This window comes from Geotrypetes seraphini, chromosome 7, assembly GCF_902459505.1.
Source record: "Geotrypetes seraphini chromosome 7, aGeoSer1.1, whole genome shotgun sequence".
NCBI lineage: Eukaryota > Metazoa > Chordata > Amphibia > Gymnophiona > Dermophiidae > Geotrypetes > Geotrypetes seraphini.
This window is the reverse complement of record NC_047090.1, coordinates 197,049,018-197,065,306: the sequence shown is the minus strand read 5'-3', so window position 1 is coordinate 197,065,306 and position 16,289 is coordinate 197,049,018. Positions and strand designations below refer to the sequence as shown.

The 16,289-nt window shown below is 42.4% G+C and overlaps 1 protein-coding gene across 7 annotated transcripts in view; it reads right to left on the bottom strand.

Moving 5' to 3' along the window:
• Positions 1-7,795: 7,795 nt before the first annotated feature.
• The window catches only part of ENTPD5 (ectonucleoside triphosphate diphosphohydrolase 5 (inactive)), a 368,562-nt gene continuing 360,068 nt past the window's right edge, over positions 7,796-16,289 (bottom strand). For all 7 annotated transcript variants that reach the window (XM_033952533.1, XM_033952535.1, XM_033952532.1 and 4 more), the window contains 2 exons: positions 15,376-15,491; positions 7,796-8,993 (listed from right to left, as the gene is read on the bottom strand). In XM_033952533.1, the coding sequence (XP_033808424.1) occupies positions 8,907-8,993; positions 15,376-15,491 (203 nt within the window). In that variant the 3' untranslated portion in view covers positions 7,796-8,906. The remainder of the gene's footprint in view (positions 8,994-15,375; positions 15,492-16,289) is intronic.

Sequence of the window (16,289 nt, the reverse complement as noted above, 5' to 3'; positions counted from 1 at the left end):
CTCCAGCTTTCAGTAGATCTATTTGATCATATGTTAGGAAAGGATGGGAAGGGGGGGGGGGGTGATAAGAGTTTATGATTTGTATCATTGCTGATTATTAAGCGATGTATTTATTGTTAATTTGTTTGAACATTTGTCACACTTATTCTAAGTTTGAAAATGAATAAAGAATTTAAAAAAAAAAAAGATACTACAAATTAATAAATATGATCACTGGTGGGTTTCCCTTTGCCAAAAGTTTGTGAAAAATAGTAACTTTTAATCTAAGGAAATATTTTTTTACAGAAAGGGTGGTAGATGCGTGGAACAGTCTCCCGGAAGAGGTGTTGGAGACAGACTGTGTCTGAATTCAAGAGGGCCTGGGATAGGCACTTGGGATCTCTTGGAAAGAGAAAGAGATAATGGTTACTGTGGATGGGCCGACTGGATGGGCCATTTGGCCTTTATCTGCCATCATGTAAATCTTTTGAATTGCACAAATACACTGTTTATGCCACAATGGATCAACCACCATCATTTTTTTAGTATTACTACTCTTCCATTGAAACAATAATAGTATATTACCCACCCATGAGTTCTAATTGCTTTTTTTTAGTAATTTATATTAGGTGGAGAAGTAGCCTTAGACTTAAAGCGTCTCCAACAATAGATGTTAATTACCAACGTTCTACTCGCTCTTAATATCAATCATAGGCTTTCAACCACCATCCATCCCCCATTAATATTTCTAGTGTTTTTTTTAAACTGTTTTAAATTATTTTTATATAAATCTTTTTCATATTTCTATTATAACTTTTATAAAATTTTTAATTTATTCCTTGCTTGTCCACTTTAAAACTTTTATTTGCAGACACCCAATTCTTTGGCTTTTCTTCAGCCTTACAAAGGTTTCATAATACTATTCATCCCATGTTACTTTCTCACAGCAATAGGCTTTATAATATTATTATGCACAAGAAGCACTTGCCAGATATTAAGTACATTCTTATACTTCTATATTTTATGTTTTCAGTACTTATTTTCTGTACTTATCTGAAGTGTTTCAGTTTTCATGGCACCCCTCTCTGGCACTTCAGCTCACATGTATAACAGTCCCAGTACGAAAGCCACTTCAATGAATGTCAACGTGGCCTGTGTTTCGTGATTCAACAGTTTTAAACTGCTGCTTCAGGGTTTTCTCAGATCGGTTATTTAACTCTTTTCACTCCAGACCTGTAGTTTTTCCCGTATCCGGAGGGAATTCAAAATTTCACTATGCGTCTGAGAAGGCAAGGATTGTATGTACGGGTCCCAGATCTGGAAAAACATTTTCTTATGCTTAAAGGAGTGAGTAGCCGCGCTACACTCCAACAACAACAAGGCATGAAGATGATTCCTCCAACTCCAAAAAGAGGCAGCAGCATCACTCACCCAAACTGACAAGATTACTCTCTTTCCCACCATCTCAGCTTTACACAAAAACTGGCGTTGCCCCTGGGTAGGAAGCCGAAAGGCCTCGTATTTATCGAGTAAAAATCCGGCAGGGGAAAAGTGAATAGAGCAGAGTAACAGATGAGTGACATAAGCTGTAATTTGATGCCAAAAGTGGAAACCTGTGGACAAGACCAAAAAGCATGAAAAAAGGAATGAGCATTCCAGGTACATTTTGGGCAGGCCGGAGCAAAACAACTTTGTCTGTGTAAAATAGGCACCATGAAGGACCCGATATTGGCATTCTCTGAGTTCTGCACTGACTGAAGTCTCCGGAATACGGTGGATCAAAGCATCAATATCCAAGGACTCAGGGGACAAGCCCGTCTTGGCCCCAGCGAGAGCGCAATGCATCGTATACCTAGACTTCAGCAAAGCTTTCGATAGTGTTCTGCATCGCAGGCTGTTGAGCAAGATGAAACATAGAAACATAGAAATAGACGGCAGATAAGGGCCACGGCCCATCTAGTCTGCCCACCCCAATGACCCTCCCCTACCTTTCTCTAAATAGATCCCACGTGTCTATCCCATTTAGCCTTAAAATCAGGCACGCTGCTGGCCTCAATAACCTGAAGTGGAAGACTATTCCAGCGTTCAACCACCCTTTCAGTGAAAAAGAATTTCCGGGAAACTGCACGGGGATACCAGGAAATTCTTTTTCACTGAAAGGGTGGTTGATCGCTGGAATAGTCTGCCACTTCAGGTGATTGAGGCCAGCAGCGTGCCTGATTTTAAGGCCAAATGGGATAGACACGTGGGATCTATTCACAGAGAAAGGTAGGGGAGGGTCATTGGAGTGGGCAGACTAGATGGGCCGTGGCCCTTATCTGCCATCTATGTTTCTATGTTTCTAAATCAATGGGGCTGGGAGAAACACTAACTACATGGGTCAATGACTGGCTGAGTGGCAGACTTCAGAGGGTGGTAATTAATGGTACCCTCTCTAAAACATCGGAGGTGACCAGTGGAGTATCGCAGGGCTCAGTCTTGGGCCCGCTCCTTTTCAACATATTCATAGGGGACCTAACTCAGGGGCTTCAAGGTAAGAGAACGTTATTTGCTGACGACGCCAAACTATGCAATATAGTGAGAGTCGGCAATTCACCCGATAGTATGACACAGGACCTACATTTGTTGGAGCTTTGGTCCTCGACCTGGCAGCTGGGCTTCAACGCTAAGAAATGCAAGATCATGCACCTCGGCAGCAGAAATCTGTGCAGAACTTACACCTTGAATGGTGAGACCTTAGCTAGAACGTCAACAGAATGAGACTTGGGAGTGATCATCAGCGCAGACATGAAAACTGCTGATCATGTGGAGAAGGCTTCATCTAAGGCAAGACAATTGTTAGGTTGCATCCGCAGGAGTTTCGTCAGCCGGAAGCCTGAAGTCATAATGCCATTCTACAGAACCATGGTGAGACCTCATTTGGAATACTGTGTGCAATTCTGGAGGCCACACTACCGAAAAGATGTGCTGAAAGTAGAGTCGGTGCAATGGATGGCCACCAGGCTGGTCTTGAGGCTCAAGGATCTATCGTACGAGGAAAGGCTGAAAAATTTGCGGCTGTACTCACTCGAGGAACGTAGGGAGAAAGGAGACATGATCGAGATGTTTAAGTATATTATCGGCCGTATCAAGATGGAAGAAGAGATTCTCTTTCTCAAAGGACCCTCAGCCACAAGAGGGCATCCACTAAAACTCAGGGGCGGGAAATTTCATGGCGACACCAGGAAATATTTCTTCACCGAGAGTGGTTGATGCTTGGAACGAGCTCCCAGTGCAGGTGATCGAGGCAAACAGCGTGCAAGAATTTAAGAGCAAATGGAATGTCCATATGGGATCCCTTAGAGCAGGGGTGTCCAATGTCGGTCCTCGAGGGCTGCAGTCCAGTCGGGTTTTCAAGATTTCCCCAATGAATATTCATGAGATCTATTTGCATGCACTGCTTTCATTGTATGCTAATAGATCTCATGCATATTCATTGGGGAAATCCTGAAAACCCGACTGGATTGCGGCCCTCGAGGACCGACATTGGACACCCCTGCCTTAGAGGGTTAAGCCAAGGGAACCTGTAACCAGGAGTGGGATCCCTAGGATAGTAGACTTGGGGGTGGATCAGTAGAGTAGGCAGACCTAATGGGCTATGGCCCTTATCTGCCGTCATCTTCTATGTTTTATCCCTATCCACCTGAACAGACAGATGTTGAAAGTCTTTATGGAGACCCAACACTGTAAATCCATCCCGCTGATATGGAGAAAGAAAGTCCTGAAGTTTGACATCAACAGGAAAAGACAGAGCGGTAGGCAACAGGAAACCCACATAATGTTGCAGTTGTGAACTTACTGAGGGTGATTTTTTTGGCTTATACACAATTGACCTGGAGATCAGCCCAAGATCGCATTGCCCCATTGTCCTGTAAAATATGAACTAACAAGGTAAGATCATGAGAGAGAAACCGCTGAAAACTAATATTGTCTGATCCCAGAGTGAACTGGAGGTTACCATTAATAGGTAGGTACTTGGTAGAGTTAGGATTCCCACCCCAGGTGGTCAATAAAACAGACCAAATTCTCCATAGAGAAGAGAGCAGTAGATTACTTCGGAGATCTCCAGGAATCACAGAGCGTGGGCCCTGAAGCAATGACAAAAGATTCCAAGGGGCATAAAGTGCCCCTCCAAGGCCTTAGGAACAAAGTCACTGCGATCTGACAACCATTCACCTAGATAACGCATCAAGCACGCCTTGTTATATAGACGTAAATCTGGCAAACCCAGACCACCTCTATTCCAGGTACCAAATAGATGTCAAAGGGCTATCTTAGGTTTCTTCCTGACAAGTTACTTTTATTTGATCAACCACTTAAAGAGAACTATCAAAACAGGGTACCATAATAAAAATAAAAGGACACAAGTCTGAAAAGAATTCCAATACAAATAATAGGGAAGCAATGATACAAGTACTGCTGAGCCACTAATCATCAAGGAGCAAAATGGGTACTGAGGGAGGACAAGACCATAGCAGAGACACTGAATGAATTGCATATAAGAGATATACATGAACCAGAAATGGTTTTCAAGCATGACTACATGGAGGAGCTGAAAGAAATCTTGGTGAACTTGAACGACCTGCTGAGCCAAATTGACAAGTTGAAGAATGATAAATCACCTATACTGGATGGTATAAACCCCAAGGTACTGAAAGAATTCAAAAATTAAGGGCCCTTATCAAACTGTGCTAGAGGTTTTTAGGGCGAGCTGGTGCAGTAAATGCTCCAACACTCATAGGAATTGTATGAGCATCAGAGCATTTACTACTCTTAAGAAACCTCTAGTGTAGCTTGATAAAAGCCAGCCTAAATTAGTGATCTGTAACATATCGTTAAAATCATCTGTAGTACCTGAAGCTTGGAGGGTGGCCAATAAGAACATAAGCATAGTCTTACTGGGTCAGACCAATGATGCATCAAGCTCAGTAGCCCGTTCTCACGGTGGCCAATCCAGGTCATTAGTATCTGGCCAAAACCCAAGGAGTAGCAACATTCCATTCTACTGATCTAGGGCAAGCAGTGACTTCCCCCATGTTCGTCTCAATAACAGACTATGGAATTTTCCTCCAGGAAATTGTCCTCGCCTTTCTTAAAACCAGCTATGCTATCCACTCTTACTACAACCTCTGGCAACGTGTTCCAGAGCTTAACTATTCGCTGAGTGAAAAAATATTTCCTCCTATGGGTTTTAAAAGTATTTCCCTGTAACTTCATCAAGTGTCCCCTAGTCTTTGTAATTTTTGATGGAGTGAAAATCAATCCACAATGTAAGGCTGATTTTTATAAAGGGCTCCATGGGTGATCTTGGAAATTACAGACTGGTAAGTCAGACTTCAGTTCTGGCAAGATAGTGGAAATTATTAGAAAGAATAAAATTCTGGAACACATAACCAATCATAATTTAATGGGCCAGCATGGGTTCAGCCAAGGAAAGTCTTGCTTCACCAATTTGCTTCATTTATTTAAAGGTGTGGATAAAGGTGAGCCAGTTGATGTGTATCTAGATTTTCAGAAAGCTTTCATTAAAGTTCCTCAAGAGAGACGCTTGAGAAAATTAAAACATCATTGATAGGAGGCAATATTCTGTTGTGGAAGTATTACTAATAGGTGATTTTAATATGTCAGATGTTGATTGGGGTATTCCTATGTGGGGGCTCCTAGAAGTAAGGAGATCTCTGGATCTCTACAGGGAAAACTGTTCCAGTCAGTAGCAGCTTAATAGAAGCTTTCAATAAACAATAGTAAATGCCAGCAGATAAGACCTGCATGGTTCATCCAGTCTGCTCAACACATTCATTTGAACCAACAATCAAATAATTATTTTGCTTGTTACGTTTCCATATACGATGTCTTCCCTGTACTTGGATGATATTAATGTGGTATAATTACACATACTGCTCCTGATCTATTTTGCCACCTCTGGATACAGACCTTAGACTAGACCAGGGGTCTGCAACCTTTAAGACATAAAGAGCCACTTGGACCCGTTTTCGAAAAGAAAAAAAAAAACTTGGAGCCACAAAACCATTATAAAACAAATCTAACACTGCATATATTGTTTCTTATCTTAATGCTATATACAGGATCACTAAATTGAAAATAAAATCATTTTTCCTACCTTTGCTATTTGGTGATTTCATGAGTCTCTGGTTGCACTTTCTTCTTCTGACTGTGCATCCAATCTTTCTTCCTTTCTTTCAGCCTCCTGTATGTTTCCTCTCCTCCAGACCTCATTCTCTCCCCCAACTTTTTCTTTCTGTCTCCCTGTTCCCCCTTCTTTCTGTCTCCATGCCGTCCCCCAAGCCACTCGGTTTGCTGCCACCGCAATCGGGGAACAGCCCCCAAGCCACCGCCGTCCCAAGCTTTCCCTGCAGAAGTGTTGCGCTGACCAGCATTCCGCTCCCTGACGTCAATTCTGACGTAGGAGAGGAAGTTCCGGGCCAACAAGGCATTTCTTCTCATTCCATCCAGCCTGAGCCCCATCTCTCCTTGATCCAGCATTTCCCTTCTGTGTCTGTCAGAATTACCATTCCACCTATTTTCCAGCATCACCCTTCTTTGTGTCCATCTCACCTATATCCCTATCTCACCACTTTTTCAGAATTTTCATTTGTCTCTGTCCTTGTCTTTACCCCATGTTCACCATTTGCCCTTTCAATGTCTTTATCTCCCCCCACACACTTTTTCAGCATTACTTCTATGTCTCTATTTCACCTCCTCTTCATGTCCCCTCTGTATCTCTATCCTTATTCAGTAGGTCCTGCTTACCCTTTCTCTTCTTTGTGTCACTATCTCCATTTTCAGCTTTCCCCCCTTTTCCTTTGTTACTGCACCCGGTAGCCAGAATCTTTCCACCCTCCCTCCACTCCGGCCCAGCCCAGTATGAAATATTTCCTTTTGTTTCCCTCCCCTCTCTCTTTCTCTCTCTCTTCTGCTCCCTCACCCACGAGTCCTGCATCTGGCCCTCTCCCTTCTACCTGCACCTGGCAACACCCCCTGCTCCGCGGCTCTCTTCAGCAACTTGTCAGCAGCGGTGATCAAGACAAGCTGCCGACATCGAGGCCTTCCCTCTAAGAGTCCCGCCTTTGTGGAAAAAGGAAGTTGAAACAAGCGGGACTCGCAGAGGGTAGGCCCCGACGTCAGAAGCTTGTGTCGATCGCTGCTGCTGAGTTGCCGAAGAGAGCCGCGGAGCAGGGGATGTGGCCGGAAGCAGGTAGAAGGGAGAGGGAGATAGGAAGGCTGTAGATCTCCGGAGCATGACACCGACCCCGGCCAGGATTTCTTTTTCAGCGTGCACCTTACAAGTCCAGCGTCGCGGCGGGAAATAGCCATGCTGAGTAGTGAGCTCAGCACTACACAGATGAAAGCCTTGCTTGCTGATTGGTCCGGCGGCACGGCGGGGCGGGGCCGCCGGACCAATCAGCAAGCAAGGCTTTCATCTGTGTATGTGCTGAGCTCACTGCTCAGCATGGCTATTTCCCGCCACGACGCCAGACTTGTAACTGCATGCCTGCGTGACACACTACCGGAGCCGCAGCAAAGGTGGAAAAGAGCCGCATGCGGCTCTGGAGCCGCAGGTTGCCGACCCCCGGACTAGACTATATAATGTAATGCTGTTGGCAAAAGCAGTCTGGGAGTTGAAAGCAGTCTGTGAGAGGTTGCTGCTGCAGCTGCAAAATGAGGTGTTTTACACAAATTTAAATCAAAGCTGGGATCAGGAAAAATTGCACACCGATACAGAAATGATCTAAAGAAGCCCAAACTCTTATGATTATTGTTTATTGTACTGGAGATACGCTTTTAAAAAAAAAGTACGGTAATGCTCCCAAAGATAGGGACTAGCCCCTATTTTTTTCCTACTTCAGACCTTGGCAGGTTTACGAGGAGTCATTTACTTTTAAAATTCTCAATCCTTAAAAAAAAGAGTGTGATCCAAAAAGGCAGTGTGGCGTTCCAAGAATGTATATACACTCTTGTAGAATATGGTGGATCCCTGCCTAATTTAGGTTAGAGCTGGTGTAAATTCTGGCACCACAATTAGACACAGATCCTGGACTAAGCGTTCTATAAATGGTGCCCAAATCAGGGCACCAAAAAATGAGCGTGATTTACTTGAACTTAGCCTTACATGTGCTGACAACACACTTCAGAATAAATCTTGCTGTCAGTAGCATAAGAAATAATTCTCATCTCAAATTCTGAATACTTTATTCTAAGTTAAACATTTAAGGCACTTTATTTTTTACATGTTTAAATTATGTTTAAAAATGTCTACAATCCCATGAATGATTCCAGAAATACTCATGCATTATATATACTTCACCATCTTCCTAACGTCCACAAAACAGACAGAGAGGAGGCGCTAAAGAAAATAAGATAATTCATTTCCAGAAAAGAGCTCAGTACCATTTAATAATTTCAAAACCCTCAAGCCTTCTTCTGACCCTTAATAAAAGATCAAAGGATAATTTCACTTCTCCTTAAATATTGCCTCAAATTTACCTCCTCCCCCCCCCCTTTTCCAAAACTTAGCACGTTTTTTAGCGCCGGCCATGGTGGTAACAGCTTCAACGCTCATAGGAATTCTATGAACATCGGAGCTGTTACCATTGCAGCTGGCACTAAAAACCATGCTAGTTTTATAAAAGGGGGGTTTACAGAGGTACCATATCCAGCACCAAGGGTTTTTAATTTGACATTACCCTGCAAGAACGGTGGCATTTGCAAAGAATTGAGTGACAGATTTTCAATTTATTGATGTTCCACCACTCGTGTTCACTGGGTTCCCTATTTCTTCATAGAGCTAATTCTTCTCTTTGGAATATTTGTTTCTGAAGAAACTTCTATTGTTGGTCAACAATGATCGATATATTTTTCTTTCAGTCTTAGTTGGAAATCCTCAAGGACTGCAACACGAGGAACGTAGCACCTAGGCTCCAGCCAGTCTCCACATTATTCACTTTCTTTGTTAGCTGTGAAAACAAAAGGGAAAAAACCAACATTTTTTTAACAATGCCCATACCTGCTCTTTGGGGAAGAAGGTGGAATTTTCAAATAGTCTATGCAGCTGCAAACTATCTTCCATTTAAAAATGTGTATACACATCTTGCATTGTTTCCCTGTATAAAGCAATATGGTAAAAGATGGTATACTTTAGCCATAAAAATATCAGGTACAAAATAGTGTGCTTGCCATGTTAGTCCACTTAACATGTATCCAGTATAATCCAATATAAAAGGTATCATCTTAGTTTCTTTTTCTAAATTTTGCTTTATCTTAATATATTTTATGATACGATGCGGAGGAACTGAAAAAAATCTCATTGAATCTGGAAGATGTACTAAGCCAAATCGACAAGTTAAAAGCCTGGACCAGATGGTATACACATAAGAACATAAGAATTGCCGTCCATTGCACCCAGCAGTCCGTTCCCATGGCGGCCCCCAGGTCAAATACCAGTGCCCTAACTGAGACCAGTCCTACCTGTGTACGCTCCGGTTCAGCAGGAACTTGTCTAACTTTGTCTTGAATCCCTGGAGGGTGTTTTCCCCTATAATAGCCTCCGGAAGAGCATTCCAGTTTTCTACCACTCTCTGTGTGAAGAAGAACTTCCTTATGTTTGTACAGAATCTATCCCCTTTTAACTTTAGAGAGTGCCCTCTCATTCTCCCTACCTTGGATAGGGTGAACAACCTGTCTTTATCTACTAAGTCTATTCCCTTCCGTATCTTAAATGTTTCGCTCATGGAGTAGATTCTGCGCCGTTCACGGAGGAGGGTGTTTATGAGCAACTTGAAAAACTGAAGGTGGACAAAGCGATGGGACCAGAAGGGATCCATCCCAGGATACTAAAGGAGCTCAGAGAGGTTCTGGCGAGTCCTATTAAAGACTTGTTCAACAAATCTCTGGAGACGGGAGTGATTCCTGGGGATTGGAGGAGAGCGGATGGACTATGTTACTATGTTATCATGTCCCCTCTCAGTCTCCTCTTTTAAATGGCGAACAGGTCCAGTTTCTCTAATCTCTTGCTGTACAGCAACTCCTCTAGCCCTTTAATTATTTTAGTCGCTCTTCTCTGGACCCTTTCAAGTACTAAAAGAACTCAAACATGAAATTGCTGACTTGCTCTTAGTGATCTGTAACCTGTCACTAAAATCATTTGTAATACCTGAGGATTGGAGGGTAACCCATGAGAGACTCCTGAGAAAATTAAAGAATCACGGAATAGGTGGCAAAAGTTCATATAGAAACATGAGGGCAGATAAAGGTCACCCAGTCAAAGAAATTGATCAGATCTCCAGTCCTGTAATCCACAGGATTCCAGAAACTTGACCATTCTCTGTTTTAAAAGTGTTTCCATTAATTTGCTTACCACAGAAGTCAGACTTACCAGCCTGTAATTCCCTACTTCTTCCTTACTTTCACTTTTATGGAGAGGGAGCACATTCGCCCTTCTCCAGTCTGGTACCATTCCCGATTCTAGAGATTTGTTGAAAAGTCAGTCAGCGGAGCTACCAGAACTTCTCTAAGTTCCTTCATCACCCTCAGATGTACACCATACTGCCCCATTATTTTGTGTACCTTTATTTTAGCTAGCTCCTCACGAACACAACCCTCTGAAAATCGATCAGGGTCTATTACTCCTCTATCCCTATTCATGTTGGAATTGGTTATCAGATAGAAAACAGAGGGTAGGGTTAAATGGTCATTTTTCTCAATGGAGGACAGTAAACAGTGGAGTGCCACAGGGGTCTGTATTGGGGCCGGTGCTATTTAACTTATTTATAAATGATCTGGAAATTGGAACGACGAGTGAGGTGATTAAATTTGCAGATGACACTAAACTGTTCAAAGTTATTAAAACGCATGCAGATTGTGAAAAATTGCAGGCATACCTTAGGAAATTGGAAGACTGGGCATCCAAGTGGCAGATGAAATTTAATGTGGACAAATGCAAAGTGATTCACTTTGGGAAGAATAACCCAAATCACAGTTACCAGATGCTAGGGTCCACCTTAGGGGTTAGCACCCAAGGGATCTGGGTGTCATTGTAGACAATACAATGAAACCTTCCGCCCAAAGTGCGGCGGCGGCCAAAAAAGCAAAGAAGATGCTAGGAATTATTTTTAAAAGGGATGGTTAACAAGACTAAGGATATTATAATGCCAATGTATCATTCCATGGTGCGCTCTCACCTGGAGTATTGCTTTCAATTCTGGTCTCCTTATCTCAAGAAAAATATAGCGGTGCTAGAAAAGGTTCAAAGAAGAGCGATAAAGGAGATGGAACTCCTCTCATGAGGAAAAACTAGAAAGGTTAGGGTGCTTCAGCTTGGAAAATAGAAGGCTGAGGGGAGATAGGATTGAAGCCTACAAAATCCTGAGTGGAATACAACAGGTATAAGTGAATCAATTTTTCACTCTGTTAAAAATTATAAAGACTAGGGGACACTCGAAATTGCAGGGAAATACTTTTAAAACCAATAGAAGGAAATATTTTTTCACTCAGAATAGTTAAGCTCTGGAACACTTTGCCAGAGGTTGTGATAAAGGCAGATAACGTAGCAGGTTTTAAGAAAGGTTTGGACAAATTCCTGGAGGAAAAGTCCATAGTCTGTTATTAAGATATTAGTGTTTAAGCCTGTTACATTAATGGGTGCTAGAATAGATGGGTAGAGTTTATTTCTTTCTTTCTGTCTCTCTCCCTGTCCCAGTCTTTCTTTCTTTCTTTGTCTCTCTCCCTGCCCCCTGTCTGTCTTTCCTTCTGTCTCTCTCACTGCCCCCCGTCTGTCTTTCTTCTATTAGCTCCCGGCGCTATCCATCACCATTTCCTTAGTCCTCTGTACCCTTTTGGCTCTCATCGATCCTCCACTGCATTTATCACCCTTTCAGTCCCAGCTCCATTCCTATCTATCCTTCCTTCCATTGCCTCCAAGGCCATTCTTCCTGTCCCTATATTCCACCCCACCCAGCTTCTCTTCCTTTTTACCCTTTCTCTTGTACCCCACCCCAGGACCAATTTATCTCTCGTCTCTCCCCTGCCCCTCCCCACAGTACTGCAACTCTCCCCCTCCCCATTACTTTAACCCTCTTTACCCAACCGCACCCCAACACCAGAACCTGTACCAATTCAAACCCCATCCCCATCCCCACCTACCTCTTTCCTGGCCACTGCACTGAATCTTTGGGCAGGCTGCCCCTCCCCAGCCCTTCGCCCTGATGGACTCTCCACACAGACACACCTGGTCCACCACCCCCACAGGTCTACCTTCCCTCCGCATGGGTCTGGCTTCCTGGACCCCCATTACTCACCCGAGGCGGCAGCAGCAGTCCTAACCTACCAACCCCTCCTCCCTCCCTCTGTTCCCCAAAGCAGTAGCAGCAGCAGCAGTCCTGACCCACCAACCCCCCCATTCCTTATCCAAAGCAGCAGTGTCAGCGCTGTAAACAGGCTGTTCGCGGCCAGCCCCAACAGGGCCTTTCCTCTACCGCATCCAAAATGATGCGGCAGAGGAAAGGCCCTGTCGGGGCTGGTCGCGAACAGTCTGTTTACAGCGCTGCCACTGCTGCTTTGGGTAAGGAATGAGGGGTTGGCAGATCAGTACTGCTGCCACTGCACTGAAATGTTTCCCTGCTCAGCGGTTCTTCTACTGCGCAGACAGAGGCACGGAGTTTCAAGTGTGCAAGCGTGGCTAGGATTTTATTATTATAGATGGGGGAAGCCTCTGGCTTGTTATTCTTTGGGTTTTGGCTAGATACTAGTGACCTGGATTGGCCACTGTAATAACAGGCTACTGGGTTTGATGGACCATTGGTCTGACCCAGTAAGGCTTCCTGGTCTGCGATCGGCACTTAATCTCTGTGCTCACAGGCTGCAATCAGCACTTAATCTACGTGCTCACAGGCAATGCCAGTGAACAAAGAGATTAAGTGCTGATCGCAGCTCAGGAAGCCCTGACGCAGCTTAGTGAAACGCTGGCTGGCCATCTTCAGCTTTGGCTGAGCAGACTTGCCACAAGAACAGCTGAGTGTATGAGAGACATGTGGAGAGGGTGTGAAGAGCTGTTTGCCTGATCCAGCATAGTGCTGGGAAAGATAAGTGTTTAGCATTAGTAACATTATATACTGGCACACAATCCGGATGCAGTCCAATTACACTAGCGGGAAGCGATTTTATGGTCACTCCCAGCACAGCTGTTCTTTAGGAGTTTTAGAGTAGGGCTCCCAGCGCATGTGGATGTAAAGAACAGAATCTAGTAATTTCTAAGTTTAATCATTAGTAAGATTTAAAATTGATAAATATAATTTATAGAAATATTTGAACATTTGGAGAATATTTATTACTGAAATAGGAATTCTTGAAGGAGGGTTTTTTTATGCCAATGAGGCAGCTCTTATAGTAGTCTGAATGCTTTAACAACTAGCAGCAGGCACGAGTCTGAGGCTTTTTCTTCCCCTTTTCAAGATTCCTAATAAAAGTGTAGTAGTGGTTTGATTAAATTTAAAGTCCACAGTTTGTTGTTGAGCCAAAGAAAGAGGTTTAAATTATGCAATTATGAAGGAGTAAAAAGTGAAAATCTCTTTTGTTGAGAACAGGATTTGCACGAAGGGTAGTAGAGTTTTGTGAACCCCACTATTTACCCTTCTCCACTGAGCATATTGTCCATTTAAACCTACTCTCATGTTTTCTCTCTTTCAACCAGTTCTTAATCTATAATAAATTGGATTGCTCTAAGTCTAATAGATGCTGCCATTGTAATCTGGAAGCAGGGACTCTAGATCATCTACTTTACTTTTGTCCCTGTATTATGGCCTTTTGGAAATCAATTTGGTCCCAAATTAATTGCTTATTAGAAAACCATGTAGCTCTATCATACAATACAATTCTATTTGGAACGTCCATGAGAAAAAAAAGTCAAATTTCATCTAATAATAATTAACTTTTATTAATAATGACAGGAGTTGCCATTCAGCATATTACCAGAAATTGGAAAGACTATACCAGACTTAATTACACCTTCTGGTGGAATTTGTTATGCCATATATACAAAATGGAAAGGACAATTGCCATACAAAAAGGAAATTATAATAATTTCAAAAAAATTTGGGGACCATTGATAATATTGTAATGAGTAGACACCTTTTTACACTAAAAGTATAATTATAATAATGGGGAAGGGGGATATATTGCTATATTATTGGTTTAATTATTATTTTGAACACATTATGTTCTTATGTTCTTATTACATGTATGATATGTTTGATTTATAATATTTATGGAAAGGGAGGGTATGGGGGGATTAAAATATGCATTGAAATAATAATAGGAAAGAATTTCCAAGTGATATGTATGAAATAATTGATGTAATATTGTTCACTTGGTGTAAGATGAATAAAGAATTGGAAAAAAAAAAAAATCTATAATAGGACATTATCTCCAGAGATGGTGGTAGATGCCTGGAATGCCCTCCCGAGGGAAGTGGTAGAGAGGAAAACGGTGATGGAATTCAAAAAAGCGTGGGATAACAATAGAGGATCTCTAATTAGAAAATGAAGGATGTAAATTAAAGAACTAAGGCCGGTATTGGACAGACCTGCACGGTCTGTGTCCCATATATGGTGATTCGATGTAGGATGGGCTGGGGTGGGCATCAATGGTAACTCCACTAAGTTGGAACATGAGGATGTTACTGGCCAGACTTTACGGTAAATATCATGCATACAACGGGATGGTTGGAGTGAGCTTGGACGGCAACTTCAACATTTGGAACCTAGGACAATACCAGGTGCACTTTAAAGTCTACGACCCAGAAATATCAAATAAGAGACAAGTTAATTTAAGCATGTATTTTTAATGGGTATAACTAATGGGCAAACTGGATGGACCATTCAGGTCTTTATCTGCCATCATTTATAAATTCAAACAGCCATTCCCATTGCTATGCAAGCTCTGCCACCCCCCAGATGCGTGGGACTTTATCTGATGTCATGTACGGTGTTCTGTGTTACTGACATACAAAGCCCACCAATAAGAGTAGCTGCAGAGTTTGTTCCAATGCAGGCCATTTGAAAATTGCTTTCATAGTATGAAATTCTTGCAGGTTTTAATACCTATTCTGTAAAAGAAATAAATAAAGCTATCTGTGCTCATTTCCTGTATTAAAACTTAGTATCAAATGCAAGAAATACAGAGCAACACCTGTCAAACTACCCATAATTAGAGACAGAAATTGTACTGAACAATGAGCAAGTGTGAAGGCTAGGGGAGAGTAATCCTTGTAAACTCCCTAGCCCTTTCGTTGTTCTTCAGTGTATCAATTTCCTTCTCTTAGGCTTGTGCTCTAATTTGGCTCACCTGCAAAGGGGTAGTCATCTTGAAGCCAAAGCCTTCCTTTAGTAAGGCAGTGATGTAACTGAGGTCCATGCAGAGGAATGGGCTACTGGAAGTAAAGCCTTCCATGTGATCACAAACTGTGTGCAAAGAAAAATGCGTTAGTGGTTCAGTAAGCTATTTCAGATACTTTGCTAGACACAAATGCTTCATCTTAGCCTTACTTTGCTAATATGACAAATTGCAGTGAGCAGAAATAAAGATTAATAAGTAACATAAAACATAAGGTGATTTTTGGTTTTGGACTAGTCACCGCATTCTTGACCAGTTTTTGGGTGAGAACAAAATGAGTAAAAAATGATATTACCAGCAAATGTAAGTGAATCATAAAAGGTATTCCGGTGGTAGATGGAAAAACATGGCTTACAGGGCCAGACCCAACCAAGACTGCAGCCAGCAAGAGTTTTTGAAGGTGTTTGTAAATGTGTGTACAGGTGAGTCAGTTCATACTGTATAGAAAGCACCATTTTGTCTAGAATCAGAAAAAGGACATCAAGGTTTCCTTTTGTCACTATGGATATTCCTATGTTTTGTTCTTGTGCAAACATACATGTGTATTTCCACTGTTTGCCAGCACTTACACATAGCAGTGCTTGATTATGCACTGGGTCAATATTCAGTAAAATACCTTGTGAATAATTGGAAATGTCATTTGCCAGTGATTTAGGGGCAATGCAAAACAGAGTCAGATACTTAGCATCCCTATACATAATTGCTCCTAATTCTGCTTCTCCCCACCTTCAGTGACCACAGTTGGAAATATTGCTAATTTGTTTCAACCCTGGGGGGAACAACCTTGAAAGAGACCTGGGAGTGATGGTAGACACAACATTGAAGGCGTTGGCGCAGTGCGCCGCAGCCTCAAGGAAAGTGAACAG